The sequence below is a fragment of the Chiloscyllium plagiosum genome, chromosome 4, assembly GCF_004010195.1.
Source record: "Chiloscyllium plagiosum isolate BGI_BamShark_2017 chromosome 4, ASM401019v2, whole genome shotgun sequence".
Classification (NCBI taxonomy): Eukaryota; Metazoa; Chordata; class Chondrichthyes; order Orectolobiformes; family Hemiscylliidae; genus Chiloscyllium; species Chiloscyllium plagiosum.
This window is the reverse complement of record NC_057713.1, coordinates 11,942,376-11,962,333: the sequence shown is the minus strand read 5'-3', so window position 1 is coordinate 11,962,333 and position 19,958 is coordinate 11,942,376. Positions and strand designations below refer to the sequence as shown.

Sequence of the window (19,958 nt, the reverse complement as noted above, 5' to 3'; positions counted from 1 at the left end):
TGAAACAGTACTGAAGCAGCTTGGCTGGGGGAGCAACAAGTTCTGAAGCACACATCTTCAATGTTATTGCTGAAATGTTATTAGGGCCATAGTTCTTACAGCTAGTGTTTCTAGGTATTTCTTGATAGCATGGAATGAATTGAATTGACTGGAGATTGGCACCTAATGGGTGAGGTTGGGATGGATCATTCACTGAGCACATCTTGCAAATTCTTCTGCCTTGTCTTTTGCACTGATGTGCTGGGTTCCACTATCATTGAGGGTGGAAATATCTTGAGTCTCCTCCACCAATGAGTTTGTTTAATTGTTCACTATAATTTGCATTTGGATGTAGCATAATGGCAGAGCTTAGATCTCACCTATTAATTATGTAAATGCAAAGCCTTGTTTATTGTGGCACACATGAGAGGAGTTCCTCAATGTGTAAACAGAACTTCTTTTCTACAAGGACGGTGTGGTGTTTAGGGCCCAGAAGGAATCTCATGGCAACGGCAATTGCGCCCTTGCTTTTCTGGGGCAAGCGCAGGACCTGGCGTCTGAAATGGTGGCTCCTAAATTGGCGGATATGATGTCAGAGACGTAGGCCCAGCAGTGGAAGATGGCACCTGAGGTGACTTCATTGTTGGTTTTGAGGAGAAAGTGAATTCCTGAAGAAGGGCTTATGCCCGAAACGTCGATTCTCCTGTTCCCTGGATGCTGCCTGACCTGCTGCGCTTTTCCAGCAACACATTTCCAGCTCATTGTTGGTTTTGTCTGGTGTTGGCTGTGCTGAAGTTTTGGTGGAAGGGCATCACAGTGACACACGGGTGGGTCCTGAAGCAAGAGTTGTGACAGTGACGTTGGTTGGTCTGGCACAGATGGTGATGAAACGGTGGCGAAGGAGAATTGGCACAACAGTGAAAGATGGCGCCTGAAGAATGGCAACTTCAATTTTGGTTGGATCTGGTGCAGGTGGTGTTGATAAGGAACTGCACTGATAGGACTCTCTTTAAACTGTATCTTTGTATTATTTTTCTTATTTTTAAAACGAGTCAAAATAACATTGGATCATGGTGACAGTGTAGACATTTTCATTGTATTTTGCTGTTTATCTCACCGTAAAATACACACAACAATAAAATCTTTCTTTTTGTACTTTCTTTTGTTCTTTTTCCCTGTCATGCAGCGGGGAGATCAGTGAGGTTCAAGTATGTTTTCTCTCATGTTGATTGCTTCACCACTTGCCACAGACCCATTCTAGCAGCAACGCCCTTTAGAACTCAAGCTTTGTCAGTAGCAGCACTTGCAAGCCACAGTGATTGGCCTTAGTTTTTGCTGCCCTTAGTGGTGTTCAACCTGCAAGGATGCAGGATTTCCTTCTGCATGTTTGACCTGCTCCCATGAGACCTCATGTGGTCTGGAGTCAGTTCTGAGCTTCCACAGCCATCTAGATTAAAGAATTTTGAACTTTGACCACCAATCTGAGTGAACATTGCAGTTTCATTTAAACTGCATCTTGCTCACCTGAATGAATGTGATTTCACTTGACTCAGCTCCAACACTTCCTCCATTTTGCTTTTAACTTTTTTTTTCTTGATGCTGAAATGATTCCATCAGAGCTGGTGACCCAGTGTTAGCTCACTTAGAGTGGAAGAATGGCCATTTGTAAATTTGTAAACTTTTCGTCAGTGATTCTATCATGTTATTAACACAAATCTATTTTTAGATGTATGATGAAGGTAACCCATTGCAAAAGGACTTCACTTAAGGATATTAAAGTGCAATCAAATATATGATTTTTCTCAAAAATTGCTTAGAGATCGATCATTATGTGGGGATGTGGTGGGTGGAAGAAATTCCCATCTTTCCTTGGAGTGCACTTGAGTGGCATTAAAATTTAAATATGGAGGACTTGCGACCCCGAATGTAAGACATTTTGCTAGACATGTTATTATGCCATAGATTTTACTGAACACACAAATTGATCCATAACACAATTGTCTGCTTTTCAATTTTTCGACCTGTCTCCCAAATGGAATTCCTATTATTGTGAATGAATTCCTGGCGGCTTACATGCAGATGCAGCAAACAATTAGGCTGTTGCTATGTTAGAGGATTTGCACACAGGCGGAGACAGGTAAAGCTTCAATTGGTTGGATGACCTCTTAAGTAATGTGTGCACACCCTTTAGCTCACCTCAGTTTAGAGAGGGTTGTTAATGCCATTGAAGGAGTACAACAAAGATTCACTGCACTGAATCACAGAATGCCCCATAATCCTAAGAAGTGAGATTGGGGAAGCTAAGCTTCTACTCTCTAGAGTTCAGTAGAATGAGAGGAGATCTTAGTGAAGCCTGCAAAATATGTGAAGGGACAGCCAGGGTAAATGGAGATGAGATGCTTCTCAAGAATTAAGATGGAGAGGAATTTAAGTGCGTCCAAGACAATTTTCTGATTCAGTATGTGGATGTACCTTCGAGAGAAGGTGCAAAACTTGACCTACTCTTGGCAAATAAGGCAGGGCAGGTGACTAAGGTGTCAGTGGGGGAGAGCACTTAGGGGCCAAGACCATAATTCTTTCAGTTTTAAAGTAGTGATGGAAAAGGATAGACCAGATCTAAAAGTTGAAGTTCTAAATTGGGGGAAGGCTAATTTTTACAGTATTAGGCAAGAACTTTGAAAAGCTGACTGGGGGCAGATGTTCGCAGGTAAAAGGACGGCTGGAAAATGGGAAACCTTCAAAAATGAGATAATGAGATTCCAGTGAAAATATATTCCTGTTTGGGTGAAAGGAAAGGCCAGTAGGTATAGGGAATGCTGGATGATTAAAGAAACTGAGGGTTTGGTTAAGAAAAAGAAGGAAGCAAATGTCAGGTATAGACAGGATAGATCGAGTGAATCCTTAGAGTATGAAGGCAGTGGGAGTATACTTTGAGGGAAAATCAGGAGGGCAAAAAGGGGACATGAGGTAGCTTTGGCAAATGGAGTTAAGGAGAAACCAAAGGGTTTTTACAAATACATTAAGGAAAAAAGGGTAACGAGGGAGAGAATAGGGCCCCTCAAAGATCAGCAAGGCAGTCTTTGTGTGGAGCCGCAGGAGTTGGGGCAGATACTAAAGTATTTTGCATCAGTATTCACTGTGGAAAAGGACATGGAAGATATAGAATGTAGGGAAATAGCTGGTGACAAATGTCCATGTTACAGAGGAAGATGTGCTGGATGTCTTGAAACGCATAAGTGGATAAATCCCCAGGACCTGATCAGGTGTACCATAGAACTTTGTGGGAAGCTAGGGAAGTGATTGCTGGGCCCCTTGCTGAGATAATTGTGTCATCGACAGTCACAGGTGAGGTGCGGAAGACTGTAGGTTGGCTAACTGTGGTGCCACTGTTTAAGAAGGGTGGTAAGGACAAACCAGGGAATTATAGGCCAGTGATCCTGATGTCGGTGGTGGGCAAGTTGTTGGAGAGAATCCTGAGGGACAGGATGTACATGTATTTGGAAAGGCAAGGACTGATTAGGGATAGTCAACATGGCTTTGTGCGTGGGAAATCATGTCTCTCAAACTTGATTTGAGTTTTTTGAAAAAGCAACAAAGAGGATTGATGAGGGCAGAGTGGTAGATGTGATGTGTATGGACTTCAGTAAGGCATTTGACAAGATTCCCCATGGGAGACTGGGGAGCAAGGTTAGATCTCATGGAATACAGGGAGAACTCGCCATTTGGATACAGAATTGGCTCAAAGGTAGAAGACTGTGGTGGTGGAGGGTTGTTTTTCAGACTGAAGGCCTGTGACCAGTGGAGTGCCACAAGGATCAGTGCTGAGTCCACTACTTTTCATCATTTTATATAAATGGTTTGGATGTGAACATAGAAGGTATAGTTAGTAAGTTTGCAGATGACACCAAAATTGGAAGTGTAGTGGACAGCGAAGAAGGTCACCTCAGATTATCATGGGACCTTGTTCAAATGGGCCAATGGGCTGAGAAGTGGCAGATGGAGTTTAATTCAGATAATTGCGAGGTGCCGCATTTTGGGAAAGCAAATCTTAGCAGGATAACTTGAAAGGGTTCAGAAAAGATTTACAAGGATGTTACCAAGGGAGAGGTTGAGCTATAGGGAGAGGTTGAATATGCTGGGGCTGTTTTCCCTGAAGCATCAGAGACTGAGGGGTGACCTTATAGAGGTTTATAAAATCATGAGGGGCATGGATAGGATAAATAGATAAGGTCTTTTCCTTGGGGTGGGGGAGTCCAGAACTAGAGAGCATAGGTTTAGGATGAGAGGGAAAGATATAAGAGATACCTAAGGGGCAATGTTTTCACGCAGAGAGTGGTGCATGTGTGGAATGAGCTGCCAGAGGAAGTGGTGAAGGCTGGTACAATTGCAACATTAAAAAGGCATCTGGATGGGTATATGAATGGGAAGGGTTAGGAGGGATATGGGTTGGATGCTGGCAAGTGGGACTAGATTGGGTTGGGATATCTGGTTGGTATGGACGAGTTGGACCGAAGGGTCTGTTTCCGTGCTGTATATCTCTGTGACTCTGGTTGGGGAGTCTAAACCACAGGCTAAGTTTTATAATAAGGGTCAAGCCTTAGAACTGAGATGAGAAATTTATTCAGTCAGAGAATTGTGTATGTTTGGAATTCTCCCAACCTAGTGGGCTAGGAAGCTCGGTCATTTGAGTATGTTTAAGGTCGTAATTGACGGATTTCTAAGTACCCATGGTTTAAAAGGATATGGGATAGTGTTGGGGAGAAGGGCATAAGAAAATGACGAGACATATTCATGTTAAACTGTGAAGTAGGTTCAACAGGCTGAGTGGTCAACCCTTGGTCATGTGTTCCTAAACAATTGAAATACTGGGTGCTTAACTGATTACAGTTTTGCGACTGCCTCTGTGCCGCATAACAAATTGCAAGTTTTGTTTTTGAGTTTGTATGTTCTTTATTACCCTGAAAAACAAAATGGTGTATATTATCCTTTGCTTTGCAGGTAAAATGTGAAAAGTATTGGCCAAGCAAGGAAGATGAAGTAATGTCATTTGATGACACTCAGTTCAGCTTAAAATTGTTGTCTGAAGATGTGAAATCATACTACACTGTTCGACAACTGCAATTACAAAGAATCTCAGTAAGGATGCATTTAACTGAAATTGATTGTAATGCAACTGTAGACATAGCCTGAACCTGTTTTCTTCCACCTTGATATAAACCAGCTAGCGCACACCTATGCTCTGTCTAACCTGACTAGGCCCTGCTGCTTACTGAGCCTGAGCCTTTTCTTACATCTGATCTGCTTGCACCTTCCTGGATATTTGCATGGTTATGCTGAAGGCGAAGCTGATTTCAGAGCATTCGACTTGCTGTTTAAAAACACTGATAATAAAAGCATTGATTTTCAACTTTCGTCTTATTGACCTGAAAGAAGAAAACAGATGATTACATGAGTGCTTTGAGTGTAACCCTGTACTTCAGATCCTGCATTCTTTGGAGATCTGAACACAATTCCTCAGGCCCTCAGCTTGGATCGAAGGGTCTGTTTCTGTGCTGTACATTTCTATGACTCTAAAATACTCCCTGCCCGCCTCATTCGGATAATCAAGGTTGTTCTGTATACGTGTAAATGATTTGGATGAAAATGTGGTCAAATTAGTAAATTTGCAGATGAGTCAAATTGTTGGACTTGTGGATAGTGATGAAGGATATCAAAGGATACACCAAGATTTAGATCTTTTAGAAAGTTGGGTGGAGAAATGGCAAGTTTGAGTTGAATTCAGACAAGTGTGAGGTGATGCATTCTGGGTGGTCAAATACAAAGGAAAGTATACTGTAAATGGCTGGACCATTGGGAGCTTTGATATACAGAGGGATCATAGGGTGCAAGTCCATAGCTCCCTGAAAGTCGCAACACGAGTGAATAAAGTGGTAAAGAAGATGCGTGGCATCTTGCCTTCATTGGTCGGGGCATTATGTATAAAAGTAAGTTGGGTTGCAACTGTAATAGAGCTTAATCAACCAAGTTTGGAGTGTTCTGCACAGTTCTGATCACCACACTATAAGAAGAATGTGGTGGCTTTGGACAGGATGCAGAAGAGGTTTACTAGGATGCTGCTTGGACTGGAACAGATTAGCCTTGAGAGATTGGACAAACTTGGATTGTTTTCACAAAAGTGATAGAGGCGAGGGCAATCTGATGGAAGTATGTAGAATTATGGAAGGTGTGAATAAGATGGACAGTTCGTCTCTTTTCCAGGGTGACATTGGTTTAAGGTGGTAGGGGGAAAGTTTAAAAGAGATGTGAGAGGAAAGTTTCTTTTTTTAAGAGTGTGTAGTAGATGATTGGATTGCCAGGGAGGTGGTAGAAGTAAATATAATATTGAGGTTTAAGAAGTATTTAAACACAAGAACAGGCATAGAATAGGGGCATGCAGTTCTAGAAGTTTCTTGCAAGTCTAAAACTTACTTTTTTTTTCTGAAAAATGTAGCCTCCGTCCCCTTATATAAACCTTATTTAAACAAAACTTTAATTTTAAATAATGGCTCCAAAACGACTGAATTTTTTCAGATTTGGGATTCATTGTCCATTTTATGCATTTAAAATTTTTTGACCATTATAGAAGTTTTTGTATGGTCTGAAAATGCTGTTCTGTCGATTCTAAAACACTTTTCCTCGTGTTAACAACAATTTAACTTGTGTTACTTGTCTTATTTTGCCTTGATAGACTGGGGAGACCAGAGAGATCCTGCACTTCCATTATACTACTTGGCCTGATTTTGGAGTACCAGAATCCCCTGCTTCATTTCTTAATTTTCTATTAAAAGTGAGGGAATCTGGCTCATTGAGCTCTGATTGTGGACCTGCTGTCGTTCATTGTAGTGCAGGCATTGGGCGTTCTGGTACCTTCGCATTAGTAGATACCTGTCTTGTTTTGGTGAGTAATTGTGTAACAACTTGTGAAAGCATGAAGCTGTTACCCCTTATGAAAAACCCAGTTATAATGCCAAAGGCTGATTTAATGTTTAGACAGCAGATAATCTTTTAAGACTATAAGGAAAAGGAGCAAAATTAGACCATTTGGCCCTTAGAATCTGCTCCACCGTTCGATTATGGTTGATGTCTTTTCTCAATCCCATTCTCCTGCCTCCTTACCATAACCCTTGATCCCGTTATTAAAAGCTTGGTCTTCACAGCTCTCTGCGGCACTGAGTTCTACAGATTAACCATCCTCTGGCCTAAGAAGTTCCTCCTCATCTCAATTCTGAAGAGTCATCACTTCATTTTGAGGGCTGTGCTCTCAGGTCCTAGTGTCTTGTATTACTGGAAACATCTCCACATCCATTGACTGCAGACCTCTTGGTATCCTGGAAGTTGGAGTGAGATACCCCCTCATTTTTCTAAACTCATTGAGTACAGGCCCAGAGTCCACAATTGCTCTTCATATTGACAAGCCCTTCATCCCTATGATCATTGTTGTTAACGTAATCTGCACCTCCTTCAAGGCCAGCAATCCTGCCTTAGATACAGATCCCAAACTGCTCCCAATCTTTTAAATGCTGTCTGACCAGGCCATTATGCAGCCTCAGCTGTATATCTCTGCTGTTGTAGTTTAGTCCTCTTGAAATGAATGTTAACATAGCATTTGCGTTCCTAACTGCCAATCGAACCTGCATGTTAACCTTAGAAGAATCCTGAACTAGGACCCTCCAGTCTATTTCTGTTTCAGATTTCTGAAGCCTTTCCCTGTTGAGAAAATAGTCTGTGCCTCTATTATTCCTATCAAAATGCATAATATCACATTTTAACAAATTGTATTTCCATCTGTCACTTCTTTGCCCACTCTCTTAGAGGCTCCTTCTGCAGTCTCCCCATTTCCTTGACACCACCTGTCCCTTCATCTGTCTTTGCATCACCTGCAAACTTAACAACAATGCTTTCAGTTCCTTTGTCCAGGTCATTAACGTGTATCATGATTAGTTGTGTTCCAAACACTGACCTCTACAGAACTCAATTAGCCATCAGCTGCCATCCTGAAAAAATCCTTTGTCCTCTCTCCCAGCCTTCTGTCAGTCAACAGTCTCATTTGGAACTATATTGCTGCTCCTTCACTGTTATTGGGGATAAAAAAACTCCTGCTACTTGAGCCCTAACTGCACTGCATGTACACGTTGATGGCAGTGGTTCTAGAAGGCATTGAGAAGGTTCAAACAGTTAGGGATGGACAGCAAAAGTAGGCCTTGACAGTGATGCTCACATCCCATGGTAAATTTTATTTAAAAATTACATTTAGGGTCTACGTTGTGTGCTCAGCAGGATATTTTTCTTATAGATGGAGAAACGCAAAGATCCTTCCACTGTGGACATCAGAGAAGTATTATTAGAAATGAGAAAATATCGGATGGGACTCATTCAAACTCCAGATCAATTGAGATTTTCATACATGGCCGTTATAGAGGGAGCAAAATATATCAAGGGAGACTCATCTGCACAGGTAAATGTGTAATTATTTCTAATCTATGATATTGCTAACCACAATTGATAGGATACAACTGCACTTTCTCCAAGGAGAAATGGTAATGTGAAGGGCAGGAGAGGAGAAGCAGCAACAGTCACTTGAATTGACTAAACTGGTTCTCACCCTCAACAACTTCACCTTGAAATCCTCCCACTTCCTTCAGTCAAAAGGAGTAGACATGGACCCCAGCTATGCCTGCATATTTGTTGGGTACGTAGAACAGTCCATCTTCTGTAGTTACACTGGCACCATTCATTACCTTTTTCTCTGCTACTTCGATGACTGTATTAGTGCCACCTCATGCTCCCACGAGGAGGTTGAACAGTTCATAAACTCCATGAATACCTTTCACCCTGACCTCAAATTCACCTGGGCCATTTGTGACATTGCCCTCCCCTTCCTGGACACCTCCATCTCCATTTCCAGCGACCGATTCAACACAGAAATCTACTTCAAACCCTTCGACTCCCACAGCTACCTGGATTACACCAGCTCTCACCCCTCCTTTTTGAAAAATGCTATCCCTTACTCCAAATTCCTCCACCACATCTGCTCCCAGAATGAGCACTTCCACTCCAGAATATCCCAGATGGCCTCCTGCATGAAGGACTGCAATTTCTCCTCCCATGTGATCGTCCATGCCTTCCACCTCATCTTCTGCACTTCCCACACCTCCGCCCTTGAACCCTACTCCTCAACTGCAACAAGGTTAGAACCCATTGGTCCTCACCTTTCGCCCCACCAGTCTCCAGATACAGTACATCATCCTCTGCCGTTTCCACCACCTATAGTCAAACCCTACTACCAGAGATATGTTTCCCTTCCCACCCCTATCAGCATTCGGCAGATACCATTCCCTTTGCGACTCCCTTGTTTGGTTCATGCCCCCCAACCAACCCAGCCTCCACTCCCAGCACCTTCCCTTGTCACCACCATATAAGGTCCCAAAGGATCCTTCTACATCTGGCAGAGATTTTCCTGCACATCCAAACACCTCATCTTCTGTGTCAGTTGCTCACGATGTGGTCTCTTCTACATTGGGGTGACAGGGCACCAACTTGCGGAACATTTCAGAGAACATTTCCAGGACATGGACCAAACAACCCCATTGCCCTGTGGCTGACCATTTAAATATTCCCCCTCACTTCCACCCCCAACCACCATCACCAAAGAACTCCCTAAAGGACATGGAAGTCCTGGGGTGTCTCCACCACCAAATCCAAACCACTCGACATGTGAAGCAAGAAAGCCTCATCTTCCATTTTGGGGCCCTCCAACCACACAGCATCAATATCGATTTCACCAGACTCCTTATCTCAGATCCAAAACCTCCAACTTGGCACCGCCCTCTTGAAGTGTCCATCTTCCTTCCCACCTATCCTGCTCCATTTTCCGCTCCAACCAATCGGTATCACCCCCCACTTCCATCTGTTTCTCACCTTACAAGGTACACACCACCCCCCCCCAAACAAAAATCCTATTTATCACTTAGCCCTCTTGGTCCTCCCCCAGCCCCGACATTCCTGATGAAGGACTTATGCCCGAAACGTCGACACTCCTGGTCCTCAGTTAATATTTCAAGTCTAGTGACCCTTTGTCAGAATATCCTGGACTTAAAACATTCATTCTTTTTTTGATACAGGTACTGTCAGACCTGCTGAGTTTTTCCAGCATTTCTGTTTTTGATTTATTTAACATCTGTAATTCATTGTTTTTATTTAATGAAATGCTATCCTATATTCTGAGAGGATTTGAACATAAAAGTAAGCATTCTGTAGAAGAGTCACAACTCAACGCTAATTCTCTTTCTCTATCCACAGCCTGATCTGAGTTTCTCCACCATTTTCTGTTGTTGTTTCTGATTTTCAGTATCTTGCAGTAATTTGTTTTTATAATAGGGAGCGTGTTATGGTCAGTTAAACTGTGTGTGGTGAGACCATGTCTTAAATTGCTTGGCAGTGGTTCAGAGTGGGTTTAGTAGATTGGCACCTGGAATGAGCAAGTTGCTTTATAAGGAAAGGCTGGACAAGTCAGGGCTTAGTTCCACTGAAGTTGAGAAGCGTGAGGGTGTGACAATGTGTAAACCTGAATGGTCTTGAGGAAAAGACATTTCCTCATCTGGATGAATCCAGACCCCTGGGGTGCTATTTTAAAGCTAAGGATTACCGTTTTACACAGATGAGAATTCATTTCCTGTCAATAGTTATGTGAATTTGAACCTCTCTGTATCAGAAGGCAGTGGAGGTGAGCCCTTAAATATTTTTAAGGCAGTGTTGGTTAAAGTTTTGGTAAACAAAGGAATTAAAGCTTTTCAAGAGTAGATGGAAATGTACAATTCAAAACACAGCATATTATCCATGAACTTATTGAATGGCGGTGCAAGTCTGAGGGGCAGTTAGTAGATATGTTTGTATGACATGCAATGAGGTCGGTGTTTTAAAGCTCACTATGCAAATGCTTTGATCACATTAAGCAAAGCATTAACCTACAAATTTAAGTGTCCTTGTACTTTGTAAAATCATGGATTTAATCTGTATATTTTTAACAATTCATTCATTAACAATACTAATTTATACCATCCAGTCCCTAAAGGGCAGTGGGACCCATGAGCCTCTCTATGATCTTATTCTTCTAAAAATTTAGAATTTTTCATTCATGGGTTGTGGGTGTTGCTGGCTTGATGAGCATTTGTTGTCCATCCTAATTGTTCTTAACCTAAATGACTTGCAATGCCATTTCAGGGGTAATCATCCCCCTTGGTATCAATCTAGAGTTGCATGGGGTCAGACCAGGTAAAATCTACCTCTGCATGTGTAAGTTGGGAAATCCTGCCATTTGTATTTGTTCTGTTTGTGTGTGCCTGACTCTGGAACAACTTTGAAAACAGAAATTTAACAAATGGATCTTTTGGCTTAATTTATGTAATTGGTTTGCAAATCGTTGTCTGACTTCTCATTGTTATGAGAAGGAATAGGAATCTGATATTGTGAGATTTACTTGGTGTTATCCTGTAGGTTAATATGAGACTGAAAATAACAAAGGCTTCAGATCTCAAACGATATCATCAGAACCTCCTTGACGCTGCATATCTTCAGTTTTATGTCACTACTTCAAAATGTCATTTTTTGGTAGGAAGATGAAAATGTGTTTTCATTATGCTCCTAAGTGTAATTCGAAGTATAATTCCTATCTTTGTTTTCACCATTTAGCCATGTTGATAATATTCTTTAGTGCTCCCACCTTGATTACTTTACAGTGTGGACACAGGCCCTTCGGCCCAACAAGTCCACACCGACCCGCCGAAGCGCAAACAATCTATATCCCTACATTTACCCCTTACCTAACACTATGGACAATTTAGCATGGCCAATTCACCTGACCTGCACATCTTTGGACTGTGGGAGGAAACCGGAGCACCTGGAGGAAACCCACGCAGACACGGGGAGAATGTGCAAACTCCACACAGTCACCTGAGGCAGGAATTGAACCCGGGTCTCTGGCGCTGTGAGGCAGCAGTGCTAACCACTGTGCCACCATGCTGCCCACAAATTTCAGTTGGAGTCTAACTAAGGCTCTGTACAACTGTTGTGTTACTTTCTCACTTTTGAATTACAAATCTCTTAAAGGCCAATATTTCATTAACTTTTCAAATTACATTTTATTTCAGTCCATGAAATTTGAGTGATTTGCTTAATAAACACCTGCATCAATTTGTTCCTCAACATTTCCTAATCTTTCACCACTAATAAATTACTGTCTTGGATCCAAAAGGATGACCTCACACTTTGTGGATCAAAGTCTATGCGCCATAGTTTTCTTTGTTCCCTTGGTGCTTCCTATATTATTGGGCTATAATTTTATTTGCTACTAATAGTTAGAGTACTGCACTTTTACCCTTTGACATTATCAAGCTCTCTCTATATCTATACTTTATTCATCTACATCAAAAACAAATGTTTAATGCAGAGCAATAATTGCCTCCCATTTTAGTCATTTTTCATCATTGAAGAGTCATTTCTAGCTTGCAGTATTTGCTTGTTATCTTTTTATTTCCAGTTTATTTGATCCAGCTGATACTTTATTTTAATAAATACTTTATTTGTACCTCTCCTTTACAGTCTTTAAAAACTCCTCAGTTTATTTGCTGCCTTCCCACTTTGTGATCCGTATGACTGACACCCTCTACGTGACAAAGTATATGCAGGTGGTTTGAAGCACTTTGCAGAAATGACTGTTTTGTGTGTATTAATTAGCGAGGGTGAAACACTATTGATATCCTGAATAGGTCTGAGAAGAAAGAGTGAGGCTGCAGAATGGTATTACCATGCATGACAAAGTTAGCAAAGCTGATCATCCATAATAGGACTCTGTTAATTTCTCCATATTTAACCAAGAAAAGGATTTCACTTGTAGGCAAGATTTGGAGATGCCAGTGTTGGACTGGGGTGTACAAAGTTAAAAATCTCACAACACCAGGTTATATTCCAACAGGTTTACTTGGAAGCACTAGCTTTCGGAGTGTTGCTCCTTCATCAGGTGGATGTGGAGGACACAATTGCAAGACACAGAATTTATAGCGAAAGTTTACAGTGTGATGTAACTGAAATTATACATTGAAAAATACCTTGATTGTTTGTTGAATCTTTCGTCTGTTCGAATACCATAATAGTTTCACTTCTTTCATGTGTAAATCACAAAACTTTTTTTATAATTTCAGTTACATCACACTGTAAACTTTTGCTATAAATTCTGTGTCTTGCAGTTGTGTTCTTCACAACCACCTGATGAAGGAGCGGCGCTCCAAAATCTAGTGTTTCCAATTAAACCTTTTAGACTATAACCTGGTGTTGTGATTTTTAACTTGTAAGCAAGTATGCAACCTAACATGAATACCAGGTTGGGGGGAGAGAGGAATGGAATCTGAACTGAGAAGCTCAAAACCATCAAACTTCCACCACACGCATGCATGTACTTTATCATATCTTTTATCTTTTAATCTGTTATTGCATGATTTCTCCTTTTTGTTTTTCTATCATCTTATCTTGGTGTGAAAGGTCATTATCAAATAAGAGTCTCTGCAACATAGGCCTATTTTGTGCAACACCATTTAAGAAGAAACCATATAGAACAGTGTGTAGAAACTATTGCTGATCAATCAGACATTAAGTTTTAACTTTGTGACCCAAGATGCATCTTTGAGGATTTTCTTCCAATCTTTAGGGTGCTGCATTTAAAATTTTAATGGGTCAATAGTGTATAAGATTCAAAATTGACTATGCTAAGCAAGAATTCAGTTAACTCAGATTTTTGGTGTTTTGTTAAAACATGTTCTGTCTTCGGATGAGTGAGCTAAATTAGAATTTTGATACTATAATAGGAGTATATCAATCGTTTGTAAATTCTCTAACAAGGAAAGGGTAGGGCGGGTTTGAGAACTGGGAATAGGAGTAGGTATTCAGCCCCTCGAGCTGGCTTTGTAAGTTTGCTTGCTGAGCTGGAACGTTTGCTTTCAGATGTTTCATTACCATACTAGGTAACATAATCAGTTAGCCTCTGGTGAAGCACTGGTGGTATGGCCCACTTTTTTTATTTGTGTTTGCGTTTCCTTGGGTTGGTGATGTCATTTCCCATGGTGATATCATTTTTGTTCCTTTTCTCAGGGGGTAGTAAATGGGATCCAAGTCTGTGTTTGTTGATAGTGTTCTGGTTGGAATGCCATGATTCTCGGAATTCTCGTGCGTGTCTCTGTTTGGCTTGTCCTGGGATGGATATGTCGTCCCAGTTGAAGTGGTGACCTTCCTCGTCTGTATGTAAGGATACTAGTGAGAATAGGTCGTCTTTTTTTGGCTGATTGGGTGTTCATGTATCCTGGTGGCTAGTTTTCTGCCTGTTTGTCCAATGCAGTGTTTGTCACAGTTCTTGCAAGGTATTGTGTAAATTACATTAGTTTTGCTTGTTGTCTGTATAGGATCTTTCAAGTTCATTAGCTGATGTTTTAGTGTGTTGGTGGGTTTGTGGGCTTCCATGATACCAAGAGGTCGGAGTTGTCTGACAGTCATTTCCGAAATGTCTTTGATGCGGAAAATGCTTCACGGGAGGCTCGCTGATGATGTTACCTAGTATGTGTCGAAACGTCTGAAAACAAATCTTCCAGCTTAGCGAGCAAACTTACATCCAGAACCCCAACCTGAACTATAGATCTTCTCAAAGATCGCTTCTCTGACATCTAATACAACCATGGATGATCTCATCTTGACTTCAACTCCATTTTCCTGCACGTTTCAAATAACCCCTTAAACATTGCGAATTAAAAATCAGTCCATCTCCTCATCAAACTTATTCAGTGTCCTGGTGTCCACTGCACTCGGGTAGTGAATTCCACAGATTCACAATCTTTTGAAAAGTAATTCCTCCTCATCTTGGTTTTAATTTTTAGTCTAAAACTGTGATGACTTGTTCTAGATTCCCCTCAAGGAGAAACATCCGCTGGGCCTCTGCTTTGTGAATCCTAAGCACCTGAATTAGATCTCCTCTCATCCTTCTAAACTCTAGCAAGTATCGGCCTAAATTGCTCAACTTCTCAAGACAAACCTTTCATCTCCGATTAATCTAGTTTACTTGTATTGAGAAAGTATCAAACAAATGGGCCAAGGAATCAACTTCATCTATACCCGTCACTATAGAGTGAATTTGTGACCTCATTATATAGTTGTTTGTGAAAAAAAAATGCAGAGTCCTGTTAATGGTGAAAGTTTGGTAAGATTTATTCAAACAGAACTGAATGCATTTTCCTTTTTTTTTTGGCTTTTTAAAAAAAAATGATATGATGAGGCTGAGCATGGTTTTCGCTTCCTGCAACTTGCTTTGGTGCATTTTTAAAAAAAAAAAACAAGATTTTCATTATTTTTCTGTGTTAATAGAAAAGATGGAAAGAGCTATCTAATGAAGACCAGGATCCTGTAACTGATCAAGCCCCTCCACCTCCTCAACCTCCAAAACGCACCCTTCCACGACAAAATGAGAATAGGGATCCTGATGTTACCGTGGAAGAAGCAACAGAACCAGAAAATAACAGCTCTTCTCAAGAAACCTTTGGCAAAGAACAAGAAAACACGGAGAACAAAGCAAAGTATGTGAACTGATATTGTTTTAAAACTAAATCTGTTACCCAGTTTCTTCGATTTGGTGTACAAATAATAGAAAATCAAGGAACAGAAAATGGGTAGAAACTTGAAGCAATCACTCAAGGAAAAGTACTTCGAAATGTAATGAGGCTAGAAGTCCCCATGACCTGTATCTTTATGGTTTTAAGGAGATGGCTACAGAGATGGTGGATTCATCTTTCAAAATTCCCTCCTTCCAGAAAGATCCCAGTAGATTAGAAAACACTTGCGCCAATCTGTCCAAGAAAGGAGGGAGACCGAAAACTTTAAGCACTCAACCATAGCCCAGTCACCCGAATTGGGATTGGGAAATACTAAAATCCATGATAACTGAAGTAGAGCAGGGCATTTAGAAAATCATAGCACGATCAGACGGAATCAATTCAAATTTATGAAAGGGGACTATGTTTGAAAGTTTTATTGCAGCTGATTTAGTACAAATAGCAGAATTTATCTTTAACGTGTTTGTATGTATACTTATTCTATAGTAATAATTTAACTTTGTCTTCCAATTTAACTTTGTTGAATTCACTTAGGAAGTACCCTGTGATAAGATACTAAGTATGTTATGAAAGTGGCTTACTGTACCTTTTGACGGATGAGGATGGCTAGAAATAGAAACCTTTTTCTGTGACTGCAAATTTCAAAATCGGGCTGCAGTGGCCTTTAGTATCTAACGACCTTCTAGAAAAAAATATTCTCTGTTCATGTTTCTTTCTCTCCATGCTAATTCTTTCCAGCAGATTTCTATGCATATTGATTAAGACATGACTAGCAGATGTCTTGGCTCTTGGAGTCTCAGTTTGTCATTATCTTTCAATTTGCATAGATCTCAATGTAATCTCTCGTGGTCAAGGAGCTAATAACATAGGTAACTTCCATTAGATAAAACAGGACAAGGTCACAGTGGCTATGTGGTTTCTTAAGTTCTTAGAGCAAGCATGTTCCTAAGTGAATTTTAGCTTTTCCACTAAAACCAAAATACTTACGGTAATTGCTCTTTGTTTGTGGAGGTAGAACTCTGTAGTAAGGATGACCAGCAGTTGCTGATTTGGCAGGTAATCCTGCAAGTTTCATGAGATATTTTGTTAAATTCATCCTATGAAAAGGACCTGATGATTCGCCTATCAGGGAAAACAGCAATTTTCCTATCAGTGTTCTTAATGGAAATATTCACTTTACAGGAGATTATAGACAACACGAAAAGTAATTATGTTGCCTTTAAGTAGACTGAAAAAGACACTGTGCAATGAAACTGCACTTTTTAAAAAAAAAACTCTTCAGTTTCATTTCTGATCCTTTTGGAGTTTGCGTTATCTGTGGGGGACTTGATCTTCCACTGTTCTGCTCTGAACTGGTGACTAAGGAGCATATGGTTAACCTTTTGAAGATTTACTCTTTAGAATACACTCTTTTTGATGCTGTGAAGTAAGGGTGTCTGTTCAATCCTACTCTGCGTCACATATCTGCATTCAGAGTCTCTGTTTTAGTTCTGAATCAGTGTCCCACAGATCCATAGGCTTTCACATACTGCTCCTTCCTGTTGTATGGAAGAGAAGTACTAAATGGATTCTTTAAGACATATTTATTGGTACTTTTTATTGGCTGCTAATAAATCATTTTCTTAATTGTTTTTCAGTAACCTTCGGAAACGACATCGTGAGGATAGAATAGCAAGTACAGCGCAGAAGGTGCACAGAATGAAACAGAAACTAAGTGAAACTGAGGTGAAACGAAAAAGGTGGTTATATTGGAGACCTGTTCTCATTAACATTGCTGCAGTTGCTACTCTTGCAGTTGGAGCTATTGTTTGCTGCTCTGTGTACTTCCAAAGATAAATTGTATAACTATGCATTTAATGGCGTGCAGAGGCATGTTACATCAGAGGTGTAAGGTGCTAAGGAATCATATCTCCCTTGCATAAGAGCAAGGTGTTTATTTGAGGATTGGCAGGTCAGACGAGAATGCACTAGAATGGGGGTATTGCTTGTGTTTGACTCAACAGTTTGCTACATTGATTCTCAGGTTCTTATATTGCCAGGTGTTTGGATGATTAAAACCACCGAATAGAAGAAATCTTGTTGTAAATATGTTATCAGATCTGTTCTGCAATAAACATTTAGTTAAAAATTGTGCTTCCATTTGAAAGCAGTCTTTCTCTCGTTTCTTGCTGGTGTTTTCCAGGATGAAGTTGTTTCTCTTTCTTTTTTACTGCATCATGGGACACCTGAACCTAGCAGCCTGGCTATCTGATGAAGCTCTAAAATTTGGTAGGCTGCTTTGAGTTCCATTCCCATGAAAGTCAAACCAGCAAGTAACAGAAAGAAACTCCTACCACTTGCCTTGCCACTGGACCTCTTCCTTATTGCTTTAGCCTGCTGCTGCTCTTCATTTCTTAAACTGTTTTTTTCCTTTCTAATCGGCATAATTATTGTACACTTAAAAGCATTTGATTTTTTTTAAAAGAACCTCAGGCATAAAATATTAGTTATTTTTCTTTTGGTTTTGTTTACACAGCTGTGCATAGTGTGCAGTTGGTCATTTAGCAAAGGCATAGGAAGATTTCTGGAAATACAATTTTTAATTTCCTTGTCAAAAATCAACAGTGACTGAAATATTTGGATTATTTACTGGATCGTTATGTATGTATAAAATACTAGTTAACTCCTTAACCCATAGAGGTTTCAAAGAAATGCGTTGTCCTGTCGATAGGCCATTCATTTTCATGATTGTATGAAGTATATTTTCCAACTTGAGTATTGAAAACTTATTTTTATTCAACACTTTGATTTTCTAGACATGCTATCTATATTTAGAAATAATGACCATGCCTTTTTCAGATAAAATACTGACCACATTGTAAAGGCACTGTTGTATAAATGCTGCCGAGATATCCAAAGATGCTTCTATGGGTTAAAGAGTTGAGAAGTGTTTCTTGCTAGTGTTGGTTAATAATGACCTAAATATGAAATAGTGGAACAAGGCCATATACTGGCCAAGGAGGGGAAATCTGTTGACATTAACACAACAGATCCCACTTAATAAATTGTTGCAGTTTTACATTCCAGCAAGACCAGTTGAATACATTTTTAGATTTCAGCGGTTCGTTATATTGTATATTTGTATTAGAGATGATGCAACATATTATAAAATAAGGGGTTGTTGTAAACTTACTGGTTCAGGTCCTGAGGACGTAAATAGTGCAGATCTGCTCTAAAATGCAGTACTCATCGCTACACGATATGATTAATGACCCATGCCAATGCATTAGCATTCTTTCATGGTAGAAATCTTGCGTCACCCATTAAATTTTATTATTTATTATTAATGTGTTCCTTAAAGTTCAGTCTTTTTTTTTTGTCTAAACTCCATTTTTTAAAAAAAGACAAAATTCAAGTTCTTGGACCAGTTATTTTACAATCCCGTGGGAGGAAATAAAGTTGTAAGCCTTGATGACAGTGCACTGACCGGCTTAAAAATGGATTGTATCAATAATTTATTCTTGAATTATTACTGACAACCATAAGCAATATGTAATGCATTAAGGATATCCAGTGCTGTTGTTAAAATTCTGTATTGAAAAGATGGTTTGCCCTGCCCACCCCCACCAAATCCTGAATGTGACAAGGGCCACATTGCGGGCAGTGCTTATTTTCACAGACTGAATATGCACTGTTTCCTCTTACCTTTCATTAACTCTTGAGTATGTGAACTGTGAGCATTTGATAGTTATGTTTCTCATTCTGCTTTTCTTCTCATGTAGGACTAATGTTGTAGTCCAATATATGGGGAATTTTCTATGTTTCAACCATTTTTAGCACCATAAAAGCAATTGCATCTGAAAATTGTGTCAGAGTTGTTCACGTTTTCTTTCAGTTTTCATACATTTAGAAGATAGTGAGGTGCCATAGTTCCTGTGAAATTATTTTTTGAAAAAAATCAATGACAGGTACATCATGAACATCACATTCTTCATTATTTTTATAACTTTGTGACTTGCTTTCGCATTCAAGTACCATGAACTTGCCGAGTTTGACACAGCTAGATTCAAATTGAGTGAATTTTTTTTTAAACTAGCTGAATAATCTGCTAGTCAAGGGAAAATGCCATCAGAAGGGCTTTTTAAAACAAACTGATTAAATAGAAATGTGAGCGAAGGGTTAGGCTGCTACTTTTTTTTTGGGGGGGTGGGGGGAGAAGGAAATGTGGTTGGAGATCTAAAATACTTGACATTATGACTCTTGTAGACACCAAAAAGTTTGGAAAATAAATTCAAACTTTCAGTTAAACGCATGACA

General features: G+C 40.0%; 1 protein-coding gene across 3 annotated transcripts in view; it reads left to right on the top strand.

Annotated features, from left to right (window-relative positions):
* The window catches only part of LOC122548846 (tyrosine-protein phosphatase non-receptor type 2-like), an 86,447-nt gene that overhangs the window by 55,175 nt on the left and 11,314 nt on the right, over positions 1-19,958 (top strand). For all 3 annotated transcript variants that reach the window (XM_043687695.1, XM_043687696.1, XM_043687694.1), the window contains exons 5-9: positions 4,978-5,115; positions 6,707-6,916; positions 8,312-8,473; positions 15,418-15,626; positions 17,300-17,401. In XM_043687695.1, coding sequence (XP_043543630.1) covers positions 4,978-5,115; positions 6,707-6,916; positions 8,312-8,473; positions 15,418-15,626; positions 17,300-17,401 — 821 coding nt within the window. The remainder of the gene's footprint in view (positions 1-4,977; positions 5,116-6,706; positions 6,917-8,311; positions 8,474-15,417; positions 15,627-17,299; positions 17,402-19,958) is intronic.